This window comes from Sciurus vulgaris (assembly GCF_902686455.1).
Source record: "Sciurus vulgaris genome assembly, chromosome: 3".
NCBI lineage: Eukaryota > Metazoa > Chordata > Mammalia > Rodentia > Sciuridae > Sciurus > Sciurus vulgaris.
Genome location: NC_136463.1, coordinates 183,228,768 through 183,242,241, shown reverse-complemented (window position 1 = coordinate 183,242,241; position 13,474 = coordinate 183,228,768). Strand labels below are relative to the sequence as shown.

The 13,474-nt window shown below is 34.9% G+C and overlaps 1 protein-coding gene across 6 annotated transcripts in view; it reads left to right on the top strand.

Moving 5' to 3' along the window:
• The window catches only part of USP40 (ubiquitin specific peptidase 40), a 79,823-nt gene that overhangs the window by 6,779 nt on the left and 59,570 nt on the right, over positions 1-13,474 (top strand). For 5 of the 6 annotated variants that reach the window (XR_013762622.1, XM_079132250.1, XM_079132252.1 and 2 more), the window contains 6 exons: positions 381-545; positions 2,273-2,419; positions 5,719-5,862; positions 7,955-8,083; positions 10,097-10,192; positions 11,040-11,147. Coding sequence is in view for 5 of the 6 variants with exons in the window: in XM_079132250.1 (XP_078988376.1) it covers positions 381-545; positions 2,273-2,419; positions 5,719-5,862; positions 7,955-8,083; positions 10,097-10,192; positions 11,040-11,147 (789 nt within the window). In the remaining variant the exon portion in view is untranslated. Of the gene's footprint in view, positions 1-380; positions 562-2,272; positions 2,420-5,718; positions 5,863-7,954; positions 8,084-10,096; positions 10,193-11,039; positions 11,148-13,474 lie in introns of those variants that run through there. The other variant, XM_079132253.1, reaches the window with a different exon arrangement.

Sequence of the window (13,474 nt, the reverse complement as noted above, 5' to 3'; positions counted from 1 at the left end):
ACCACTGTGACCTAAGCGAGCTCCACCTGTGAACACACTGCCAGCTCTGGAACATTGCTCAGAACCTGTTGTGCTCCTGCCTTGTCCTCCTGTGGCACCACCATGTGTGCAGTTCCCCATGTGATGTGGGCACTTTCCATTTGAGTGGGTTACATGTGCACAGTCCACACGGCCTACCCATGTTCATTTTTGTAGAGAGGTAAAAGCAGGTCGTGCTCTCTTAACCTGCTCTCTGCTTGTTTTGTTTAGTCATCCTTATATCTGAACAAGGCTTATCTTTGAATTGCTCCATAAATCTTAGGTTTTTGTAAACTAGTACTGTATTCTGTTTTTAAAACCTGAAGCACAAAATTACTTTTTTAAAATTACCTGTTTTGTAGGAAATGAGACAACATGATGTGCAGGAACTGAATCGAATTCTCTTCAGTGCTTTGGAAACTTCTTTGATTGGGACCTCTGGCCATGACCTCATCAGTCGTCTTTATCATGGAACCATTGTTAACCAGATTGTTTGTAATGAATGTAAGAACATCAGTGAGAAGCAGGTGAATTCACCAGAGTGTTAGTAATAAATTGTATTGTAAATTACAGATCATGTAATTAAGTCTCATCTGTAATATGAGGATAAAAATATTTATTACTAGAAATAATTTATGGGTTTTTTTTCTGTTTTACTCTGACTATACCTGAATCATCAGTTTATAATCCAGATTTCTCCATGTAGAATGAAAGATGCAAATATCTTAAAACTATTTATTCAGTACTCTAATATTTAAAAAACAGGGATGTTTGCAAATAGACTAGTCTCTTCAAAGAATCCAGTATCATCATGATTAGATAACTAAGGAGGCAATAAAAATACTGAGGGGTATTTAAATTGACAAGCATTTTTAAATATTAGATTTTATTTATTAATATATAGAAAGTTTATTCATATGTATATGTGCTTATGTTTATGTATTATGTAAATTTCATTTTATATATACAGCTTTTATAATTCTATCTTTACTAATATAACCTTCAGTTCTTTTAATAATACTGATTGTTCATTTAATCTAATTGGAAACTAGATATTAGAAATTTGCTCATGTAAATATAAATGTAATAATCTCTGTGCTGTACAAAGTTTATACAGCTAATTATTTCATCACTGAACTCTTTAATAAAAATCTCCCTTTGTTATGGCAAGAGTTGTAGAAAATTTCTGTATTTGAGAGAGAAATGCCATTTTCTAAATGTGTTTGTTGCACTTTTGGAAATATAAATATGTTGCTTGTGTGTGTGTGTGTGTGTGTGTATGTGTGTTTGTGTACATATACACATACACATATATTTCTTTTTGTTTTCTAAGAAATAGAACAGTAAAAACAGTACTTCTTGGCCCTTATTGCCTATGCTAATAGAAGCTCATTTGGTCAACCTAGTTTGAAAATAATTGAGGGATTCTGTTTCTTTGAATTAGTGCTAATGTAATAATTCACTGAAGTACTTGTGAAATACAGGGCACAGAAAGCACATTATAAATTATGGACTTTAACTTTTCACACACATATTGAAGCCTAAAGTGTTAGTTTTAATACTTGAGATTTTTACCATGAACTAAACAGTGTCTTCTCATTTTTCATTCCCCATGGTCCCTTAAAATAATGCTATTGCATGCACATGGAGAACTATCAATGATTTACACTTGCCAGATTTTAATAGCACTTATTACCAGAAATGTATTAAAATTCAAATGTAGTTATATTAGAATAGATAGACTTCCTATTTGAAAAATACCACCCTCTTTATTTTCATAGAAATAGCTATTTATCCTGCCTCTAAATAATTATTTTCTTATAACTTGCACTGTGTATCTTAAACCAACCTTAGCAAAAGAAAATGAAGAAATAGAATTTATATGGGAATAAAATTCAACCTTGCCTTTGTTGTAATAATTCTAGCTAAAGACTGAAACAGTACTAATCAACTGTGTATGTGCACACATGTGCATGTGTTATGTTTAAGTCAGGTATGTGTTTTATTGCATCTAAACTTGTAAACATCTTCCTTTATAAATGTTTTCTTAATACCTTTTATACTAGGTGATAGTTTGATTTAGGAAGGATAATTTTGTGTTATGAATGTCACAGTAATCAAGACAGACATCTTCCTATGTACAGTGTTTTAGGAAAGATACATCTGATTATTCCCAGTGTATGTTTGAGTTGAGAATGTGTTCATAAACCTCTGCAAAATTGTTTTTTCAATATTACATTCTTATATACTTCAGGAAGACTTCTTAGATCTAACAGTAGCCGTCAAAAACGTATCTGGTTTGGAAGATGCACTCTGGAACATGTATGTAGAAGAGGAAGTTTTCGACTATGACAACCTATACCATTGTGGAACTTGTGACCGTCTGGTTAAAGCAGCAAAGGTAACAATGCCTGCCTTTTTCTAGGATGCTCACATAGTACTTGGTGGCAGAAAGGTCTGTCATCTGAAGCTGCCTTGTGTGATAAAGACTGAAGGATACATTTGAAGCTCTTGTCCCAAGGATAGAAAAGACATTTTATTTACCACCTGTCTTCATTTTTTTACAATGAAGAGTTTTTTAAGACTCTCAGCCTAACAGCTCTCTGAACTTCCTTCTGTCCTAGGAAAAATGTTTTTGTGCCTTGATTTTTCTTGAGGTTGCTTTTTGGATAAATTCCTTGCTTTCGGCAGATCTCTATTATGAAGGAGATGGTAGTATTTCGTTTTTATTCCCACCATTGGAAAGCTTGCTGAGCATTCCTTTCTGTTTCCTGCTCCTAAAAGGAGTGGCTCTCTTTGATTTCTCAATTTATTTTCTCAATTTATTTTCTAACCCTGACATATGTCCCTCTTGAGCAAATTCCATATGCACTTTCCCACCTGGGGGTGTTGACCTTGTTAGTCGTGGCCCTCAGCGCAGTCCTTCTGGTTTTCTTTCAGGACAGCAAAGCAGAATAGAAGATGAAGGGGAGACGGATGAAAGCAAGTGATTTCTTTTACAGTGTGAACTAAGAGTGAAAAGTAAAATAAATCTTTTAGCATAGACTTCTGATATTTCTCAAATTTGTCATGTTCATACAGTCATTCCTGTAGATATAACTGATAGTTATCCTGGATTCCAGGAAGGAAGAGCCACTTTGACAAGTGAAATGAGAGGCAGCTACCATTTAGCTGAAAGGAACACCTCTCCAGTGTTATTTTCATGCATCATAAATTTTGCCCATCCAGCTTCTTTATGATACCAGCACTTTGGCATTGCTGGAAATCGATCACATTTACATTTTGTCCCAGCTTTGATATAAGTTCTCTGTGCTTAACTAGCTGAGCCCTTTGGGTCCAGGATGTCTTATCTACTTATTCTCAAGGAGGCTGACGTCTGAGTAACTCTTCACAGGATAGATTTTAGAAAAACATTTTGTGGAGTTGGTTTTCTCATTCCCGCGTTTTACCTTCTGGCAACAGTGTGTACTTCCTCTTCACCACTCTTTCACAATTGTATGTGATTTCTCAAGGTGGAATTTTTTTTTTTTAGTACTAGAGATTGAATGGAGGGACATACCTGAGCTATACCCCCAACCCCTCTCATTTTTAGATCAGGTCTTGCTAAGTTGCCCAGGCTGACTTTGAACTTCCGATCTTCCAGGCTCAGTCTCCCAAATAACTGGGATTACAGGTGTGCCCCACCATACCCAGTAGAATTGTTTTTTAATGCATCTTTTCATACAATTTCCAAAACCAAAAACATTACCAATGCTAGTAAGTTGCTAGATACTAGTAATAATATTAATATAAAAGGTGATTATTATCTATACTTCTAATGTCTGTATGTATAAATTCTTAATGCTGTTTCCCATTCCTCTGGCTTGAATGTGCCATCTCTGCACTTCTCTGGCTCTCCTCTCGGCTCCTTGTTACTCTGATCAGTGTAGCATCAACCCTGCTGCTATAGTTTTTACCTGTAGTAGTTAACTGTCCCACCATTACTGAATGATGTGACAGGCTGTTCATAAATACTGTACACTTGTGCTCAACTCATTCAGTGGTTATTGAGCATTATCTTAAACAGTTTACCACAAAAGATATACCTATGCAGTGGATCCATGATGCCAAAAAGATACAGCACTATTCCTGTGGCTGACAGTTACTGAACTTTTCCAACAAATAAAACGAACATGAATTCAGATGACACTCAATACTCATTTTGTATCCAGGAGACAATAGAAGGAAGTGGAATAAAAAACAGATCCATGGCTGTGTCTTTCACAACAGGATTTGAAACCAGGGTGAATTTTATACTGTTTGATATATGTTGCCATATACTCTGCCCATTATGAAACCTAGAGAATTACATTTGTTTACTTATTTTGTACTTCACCTGTGGTGTTAGAACTACTGTCTGGTAAGTATAAATCTCAGAGTTTGGAAAAGTCTTAAATGCTTACATATACATTTTTAGTTTTTGGGTGAACATAATTTGTACTTTAAAAATCAGCAGCCCTTTGCTAACAAGAGCCTTCTGCTAAACAAGTACAGTTACTTTATATACCTAATGTTGGTTTAATTCTTTTTCAGTGGAATTTCTTTATGGTGATACTTTTTAAATTGTATTTTTCTAGTTTCCTTGGATTTGTTATCCTCTTAGTTTAGGTTTGTGTGCCACCTGAGTAAATGTAGATTTTCCTGTCCTTAGCAGTCTGGTCTTAGTCATATCATAATGGAGTTGCTCCATTATTTTGGTGTATTAGTAGAGCTTGTCTGAAAGTCTGACATGTTGTTATATGACTGGGACTTTTTTATTGAACTTTTTTTCCCACTAGATTTGTGGAATTATTATTTTAAATATATGTTTAGCAATGTTAGATTTATATGATTGTGGCCATTACCCCAAGAGGTCTGGGGGACGAGTAATGACTTTTTTTTTTTTTTTTGGTATTGAGAATCTGAGCTACATCCCCAGTCCTTTTAAATTTTTATTTTAAGATATGGTCTCACTAAGTTGCTTAGGACCTCACCAAGTTGCTGAGACTGTCCTCAAACTTGAAATCTTCTTGCCTTAACTTCTTGTGTCGCCAGGATTACGGGCATCCACCACTGCACCCAGCTAAGTGATGACTCTTAAATAAAAAAAATCTTAATGTAGTGTTTAGTTTTAAAGTAAGGAATTAAAACAACAAAAAATGCTTAATCTGCTTTTGAATTTTAAAATAGCAATCATAAAACCCCTATCAGTAGATCTTAACCATTGGGATCACAGTCCTTTTGAAAGTCTAATGAAACTGGATCTTCCCTCTAGAGAAAACATATACACTTAAACTTTTCCTAATTCATGTGTTCGCAGTTCAGGTGAAATGGAGATATGAAGGAGCAAGGGGAAAGGCCAGGAATCAGGCAGGAAGTAGGTGCTGATGGAGAGGGATAGTGAGCAGCTACCACATGCCCATCAAGTAGGATTTTCGAATGGCAGCACTAAAACAACTAGCTTGTGAGATTTCAGTTGTGAGCGTGAATGAGTGACACCACCCTTAGTTCCATGAAATAGATGAGTCTGATCGAGTTGCTATTGAATCCATGGTTAATGACTTTATGTGATTTAAGGACCTGCTTCTCTTAAAGCTTACAGGTGTTTTTTCATACCTTAAGTAACATGTATCCTTTCACATAACTGCTTTTTTAAAACTTTGTGAATTTTTCTTTTAACAGTCGGCCAAATTGCGCAAGCTGCCTCCCTTTCTTACTGTCTCATTACTAAGATTTAATTTTGATTTTGTGAAGTGTGAACGCTACAAGGAAACTAGCAGTTACACATTCCCTCTCCGGATCAATCTCAAGCCTTTTTGTGAACAGGTTTGAATTATTTTATTTTTAAATTCTTTCTTTTCACCTTCTAAACTTGCATCTTTTTTTTTAACCTTATTTTCAGTTTTTTCCAGAATCTCTGATTTAAGTTATTCTTAGTTGTAGGGGACTGTCCTCTGCATTGTGGGACATCTACCAGCATTCCTGTCCTCTTGGGGGTGGTGTGGCCCAGTGGTAGAGCACTTGCTTAGCAGGCCCAGTGTCCTAGGTTTGATCCCTAGCACCACCAAAAAAAAAAAAAAAATCACCCAGCTTACCTACTAGATGACAGTAACTTCCCCACTCCTCTCCCACTTTGGCAATGTCTTCACATGTGATCAGATGTCCATGTCTCCTTGGAGGAGTGGGGCAGGCAAAATTGCCCTGGGCTGAGGACTTCTGATTTGTTTACAGTCCTTTTGAATTTCTAAAGTGTAGAAGTTCTCAGTTCTCTTTATTAAATTCTTCTTGAAAAACCTTGGAGATGAAATTTTTAAAACAAAATTAAAAATGATCCTGCTTTTAGAAAAATTATCATTAATTGGTACTTTGCTGTTTGGATTTAGTTTATTTTAGATGTAATAATGAATTATGTGTCTAGAAAGTAAACAGACAGATAGAATTTTACTAATCTAGAATTTGTAATCCTTAAGACAGAAAAGTGTTGAAAACAAGTTAATTAATAAAATCAAACTACTTTACAAGCTATTTTCATTTGTTTTTATATAATTATTATACATGCTAAAATCAGAATGATGAGACTGGTATATTTCTTATAAAAAAATCATTTTTATTAAGTACAGAATATTTATTAGGTAGGTATTGAATTTCAGTTAAAAACAATCTTTTTATAAACATTCTTTAATTCAGACTCTTTACAGGTGGGCTTTCCTCTCTTTCAAGCCTAATTGCTGAGCTTTTTGGGTTTTGTTTGAATGTTTGATTTACCAAAGAATTTAGTGTTCTGTGGGCTTCTTAGCCTGTTACTGGCATACTCAAAATAAATTATTTTCCCAGAGTTAGTTAATATTACTTGCCATTCCTTTTATAAAAGATAGTTTGTCTTGTGATTTAACATACTTCAGTATAACAGATCTGAAATAAGTATTAAAATTGACCACTTATCTTGGAACTGCACATTAATTTTGTTTTCAAATTTCTGTACATTTAGAAAACACCTTGCATCTCTCTCCTGTCTTTTGCCTGAATCAGACATTTTCAATTGCTAAACACTTTAAAACTATAATATTATAAGCAAATAAATTCCTCAGGTAACTGGCATCCCTCAGATGGCATCCATGTATGCATTTACATCACAAGTGACACTGGTCTAGTTTAGGTGGCACCACCAGAAGGGAGCTTATGTCATGTGCTTCAGACCCCTTGAATGGGAAAACTAAGGCTTTTTCTTCTGCATCAGAAATTTAAAGTATCTCTTAATCTACTGTAGTTGTTTCCATTTGTTTTTATTTTAATTGCCAATGTAGGAGTTTATCTCTTGGGTCATATGTGAATATAAAATGCATTAATTATAGAAAAGTGTGATCATAGGATTAATAAAGCAGGAAAGAACTTCTTCATTCTACTCTATTACCTATAAATAAGAAAAGCTATTGTTCACAATTGCTGAGTTCCCTTTGTGCAGAAGACTGAAGTGTCAAGAGGGTTGATAGTTTATCTGACTCTGACTTTGGGAGGTAGCCTGGTTGGAACATAGGACAGTTTCAACAGGTGCAGAATATGTGTGTTTAATCCCATGACAGGTAGATACAAAGATGTTTTTCTCTTGCTAAAAACCTCTACCACAGACTCATGGTGTCACATTAACTTACATGATCTTAGCCAAAGCTCATAAAACTAACAGCTTTTTCAGATATACGTGTTCATGTTTAAGTGAGAGGCAGAAATAGTAATTGAGCAATGAATTTAAAATTTTAAAATTTAAAGCCAGTCATTTAAATTTATCTTTACATTTAAATGACAGTGATAAACATTGAAGTTTCTTATTAATTTCAATACTTGAAATTCTTTTTCCACTTTATTATATTTATCTTAGCATCTTATGTTAAACCATCCATGTTTATTTTCCTTTTTCCTTTAGAGTGAATTAGATGATTTAGAATATGTATATGACCTCTTCTCAGTCATTATACACAAAGGTGGCTGCTATGGAGGACATTATCATGTATATATTAAAGATGTTGATCATCTGGGAAACTGGGAATTTAAAGTAAGTGTACAGATTCATTTAGAAATATCTTTGCAATTTCTTGGCTTTTCCATTTCCTTTTACAATGTTTTATTGATGATTCTTTTGCCGTTTATTGTATATCCACCCTGCAGAAAACATTGATGGGCCTTAAAGTTAATTCAGATATATTTTAAATTTTTATTTCTAAATAATTTTACATTTACAGAAAATATCACAGTAGAACAAATACTTCCTGTGCATTCTTTACCTAGATTCTCCAGTTGTAAACATACTGCCGTGTGTTTTAGTCAGCTATTTTGCCACTGTGACTGAAAGACCTGACAAGAGCAATTAGAGGAGGAAAAGTTTATTTGGGAGCTCATGGTTTTAGAGGTTTCAGTCCGTAAATGGCCAACTCCTTTGCCCTGGGCCTGAGGCAGAACATCGTAGTGGAAGGGCATGGATGAGGAAAGCAGCTCAGAATATGGCACTGGGAAGCAGAGAGAAAGAGAGAGCTCTGCTTAACAAACACAGAATATAAGCCCCAAAAGCACCCACCTTCTCCAGCTTCTCCCTACTTTCCTACATCATGTATTAATGCATGCTAATTAAGTTAAGGCTCTCATAACCCAATCATTTCATCTGTAAACTTCCTTGCATTGTCTCACACATGACCTTTTGGGGGATATGTCATGTCTAAACTATAACACCACATTTGTGCATATGCATACACAAACATGTATACATTATTAACTTCATTAAACCAAGTAAGTGGAAGACATCAGACTCCTTTGCCTCTGAATACATCTTTATCCACCAAAAACCAAGGTATTTTCTTGCATAAGCATAGATCAAAACCAAGAATTTTAACATTGGTTTACTACTGTTGTCTAGTGTATAATTAAATTGATTCCACCAGTTGTCTAATCCCCATCTTTTATGAAAATATTTTCCCCACTCAAGTGTCAAGTCCAAGACCATGTGCTAGATTTAGCTATCTTTTAGGTCTCTTTTAGTCTGGAACAGTCTTCTCAGCTTTACAGTTCCTGTGTTACAACAAACAGCAATCTTCCTGTGATGGCAACTATTGAATTTTTTCCAGCAGATAAAATGAGTATTGATTTATATAACACAATATGGATTTTGCATCCTGCACATTGTATGTGAAAATGTATTATAAATAATAAACCCCATGCCCATAGATTTCACAATAGGATTTAAAGCCAGGGCAAGTTTTATCCTGTTTAATATGACTGCAGCATTGTGTCTTTTGTGGTAACTCTTTAAAACAGCATTCATTGACCATTACTTAATGACATTTGAAGTACCCATCCTTCCCCAGGACCACAAAACAAATCAGAAATATAAGTCCTTCTAGATGGTTTTCTGTGAATGGTATGAGAATTTTTTTCCCCTAATTTGGAAAAATTACCCATTACCACCTATTGAATAATTGCTTTTCTCCACCAGCTTGCTGTGTCAGTTCCATTAGATCTATTCTTCATTAATGCCGGAGTCTATTTTTCAGTTCTGTATTCTGTCCGGTTCTTCCTCCTCCTGGGCAAATACACACTTCATAGGTTAATTTTAAGACATGCTGTCTGGCAGGGCAAGTCTCCCTGCATGCTGTTCTTCAGGAATGTTGTGCCGGTCTCGTTTGTGCTTCTGTGTGCCTTCCTAGAATCACCTTCCAGTGTTCTCATATATGCACACGCCCCTGCACTCACGCACACACACAGGAGTTTGGAGTCTTCCTGTGAACAAGATTTGTCTTTTCAAAACTCCTTTAGTGTCTTTTTAAAAATTTTATAATATTCTTAGGGAAAAAAACAACTTACAGAGGATCTGGGGAAATGCTCACTGGGTCTACTATGAAGTTAGAATGAATTTCACATCACCAGATTTCTAAAATGAAGCTGAGTCAGTCACATCCGTCATGTCAGAATGTCAAGTGCTTGCTTATATCATTTCTCCAGTGGCATAGGCACTCCTATTTTGCCAATTCCTTTAAGACATTTGTGATAGGAATTCTTTTATTGCTTTCCTTCCTAGGAGGAAAAAAGTAAGCCAGATGTGAACTTGAAAACTCTTCAAAATGAAGAGGAGATTGATGATCCATTGATGATACTACAAGCAGTCTTATTACAGGTAGGTTATGTCTATGTTCATGGCACTAGGAAGCAGAAAGAGAGAGCTCTTCACATATATAGCAATCATAAATGAAGAGGCTTATTTATATGAGCCCATCAGTCATATTGGTTTAGGGACAACTCTAAAAAGGAAAATAGACTCATTTTAACTTAATCACCCCTTTAAATGCCTTATCTTCAAATACAATCACATTGTTAAATATTACAGGCTAAGGATTCAACCTACGAATTTGGGGAGACACAGTTCAACCTATAATAGCCACATCTTGCCCCCTTTCAGAACTTGTGTACTTTGAAATATTCAGATAAGACATTAATATTTTTTACTTAAATATTTCTTCTAAAACTCATAAATAATATCAGGAATTTGCCAAACATCAGGATACTCTCTGGATATGGTTAAAATGTGGCACATAGTAAGTAGCAAAATCCATATTTTCAGAACTAAACTTTAAGCTACCTTTCTGAAAAAAAAAATTTATAATGAAATAATTATTATCTATTTTATTTTATTTCATTTATTTTCTTTGTAGTACAGGAGATCAAAGCCAGGGATGCTTTACCACTGAGCTACATCCCCAGACCTTTATATTTTTTGTTATTGAGACAGAGTTCCCTAAGTTGCCCAGGTTGGCCTCAGACTTACTATCTTCCTGCCTCAGCCTCCTGAGTAGCTGGTATTATAGGTGTGTGCCATCACACCCAGCAATAATTACGCTTAATCCACCTACACGGTTGTGTTCTAGGCATGTTCAATTAGATATAATCCTGTTGGTCCCTCAGAATTTGTGTTGCAATGATTTCTCAACAGATTTTCTTAAGTGACTTTGTATTTCTTTCATAAGGAGGAGAATAATCTAATTACTGTTGATCAACTGGGTCAGAAACTCTTGAAAAAAATGGGAATATCTTGGAACAAGAAGTACAGAAAACAGCATGGGCCGCTGAGAAAGGTAATACATGGCATCAACATAGGAAATTCTAGTCTCAGGACATTTGTTATGATCCCAACAACACGAATTTTTCTCCAAGATATTTTAAGTAGGTAAAAATAAAATCAATATTTTTGTTTAGTAGCTATAATTTAGCTGAGTTATTTATAGAGTATCAGTTATTAAGTCATTTATCAAGAAGTCAGCAAAAAAAAAAAAAGAGGAAGTAGCCCTTAATCACAGCAGCAACAACAAATTACCCCAAAGCTCTAACTTTTAGAAACTCAGTTACCTCATTTCCTAGCCTGTAATGTTCAATGCAAAAACGCATATTATCAGGAATAAAAGGTAAAAACTTGACTGAAAATAACCAAGCAAAGCAACAGAACATTTAGTGAACATTTAGGAACTGTTTTCTGTAGAAGCAAAGCACTTACCCACTGCAATAATTGTTTAAGAGCATCTTTTAATCAGGCCACCAAAAATCAATTTTCTGTGTATTATTTTAGAAAATTGCATTGTTTAGGGAATTGGCCTTTTATATAGGGTGTCAAATTTATTGGCATGAAGTTTTCAAAATTAGCATCCCATGTTATGCTTTTACCATCTATAGAACCTGAAGTTATTTCAAAACCCTTTTTCATTTCTCTTATTATCTTCTGTGTTCTTTTCTTGCTAGAGTTTAGCTTTTTAAAAAAAAATCAACAGCCTTTGATACAATAGGATATAATCCTATTGATTTTTCTCTACTGAGTATCTGTTTCTGTTTCATTGATTTTAGTCCTTAATGAAATAATTTTTTTTAACTTTTATTTCATTTCTTTGTGGTACAGGGGATCAAACTCAAGGGCACTTAACCACTGAGCCACAACCCCAGCTGTTTTTAAAATTTTTTTTATTTTCAGACAGTGTCTCAAATAGTTGCTTAGGGTCAAAAAGTTGCTTAGGGTCTCACTCAATTGCTAAGGCTAGTCTCAAACTTGTGATACTCCTGCCTCAGCTTCCTGAATCACAGGATCACAGACATGCACCAGCATACCTTGCTTTTTGTCCTCATTTTTAGATTACTTCTTTCCTTCTACTTCCTGGACTTTAATTTGATCATATTTTCCTTGATTCTTAGTCTATCATCTCAGTTTTTAAGTCTACCTTCTAATGCATGCTTTTAAAGTCCATAAATTCCTTTCTGAGTAATTTAGCTGCACTCTTTTTGACATGTTTTCCTTATCATTCAGTTCAAAATAGTAATTTCCCTTGATGATCCTTTCTTTGACCCATGAGTTCTTTCGAACTGGGTTGCTTAATGTCCAAATATTTGAGGATTTCTAGTTATCTTTTGGTTATGTCTATAATTTGATTTCTGATTAATACCATTGTACTTTGAGAACATGATCCATATGATTTTAGTTCTTTTGAATTTAGTGAGACTTACTTCATGACTCAGAATATGGTCTGTCTTCCTAAATATTCTATGTGGACAATTTTTTTTCTGCAGCTTTTGGGTATGGTATTTCATAAGCATCAACTAGGTCAAATTGGTTAAAGGTATTATTTCTTCTCTGTTCTTTCTAATTTTTATTTTTTTGATCTTTTAGTTTTGTCAATTACTAAAAGAGAAGTTTTAAAGTCTCCTGATTAGCCAGACATAGTGGTGCAGTCCTATAGTGCCAGCTACTTGGGAGGCTGAGGCAAGAGGATTGCTTGAGCCCAGAAGTTGCAGACCAGCCTGAACCCTGTCACTTACACACACAAAAACCCTCCCAACTATAATTGTGGTTTGTCCCGTCTTTAGTTTTGATAACTTTTACTTCATATATCTTGAAGCTATATTGTTAGCTTGTTCCTTCTTATAGTGTCAAATTTGTTGGCATCAAGTTGTTTAAAGTATCACCTCTTTTTAATGTCTGTAGGACCTGAAATTATTCTCTCTCTCTCTCTCTCTCTCTCTCTCTCTCTCTCTCTCTCTCTCTCTTTTCATTTCTGATATTAATATTTGTTATTTTTAGCTCTCTTTTTCATCGGTCTTGCTAGGAGTTTATCAAGCTTATTAAATTTTTCAAGAAAACAGCTTTGCTGTTGGGCACAGTGGCACATGCACCTGCAATCTCAGCAACATAGTTGAGACCCAATCTCAAAATAAAACGAAAAGGACTCAGGATACAGCTCCATGGAAGTACCCCTGGATTCAATCCTCAGTACCAAAAAAGAAAAGAGAACTGCTTTTGTTGGGTTTCCTCATCTTTCATCATTTTCTCTCAAATGAGAGTGTTTGACAGTCTCTTGCTTTTTATTAGAATGTTTCATTCATTTACATTTAATATAATAATAGCTATGTTGGGCTTGAATCT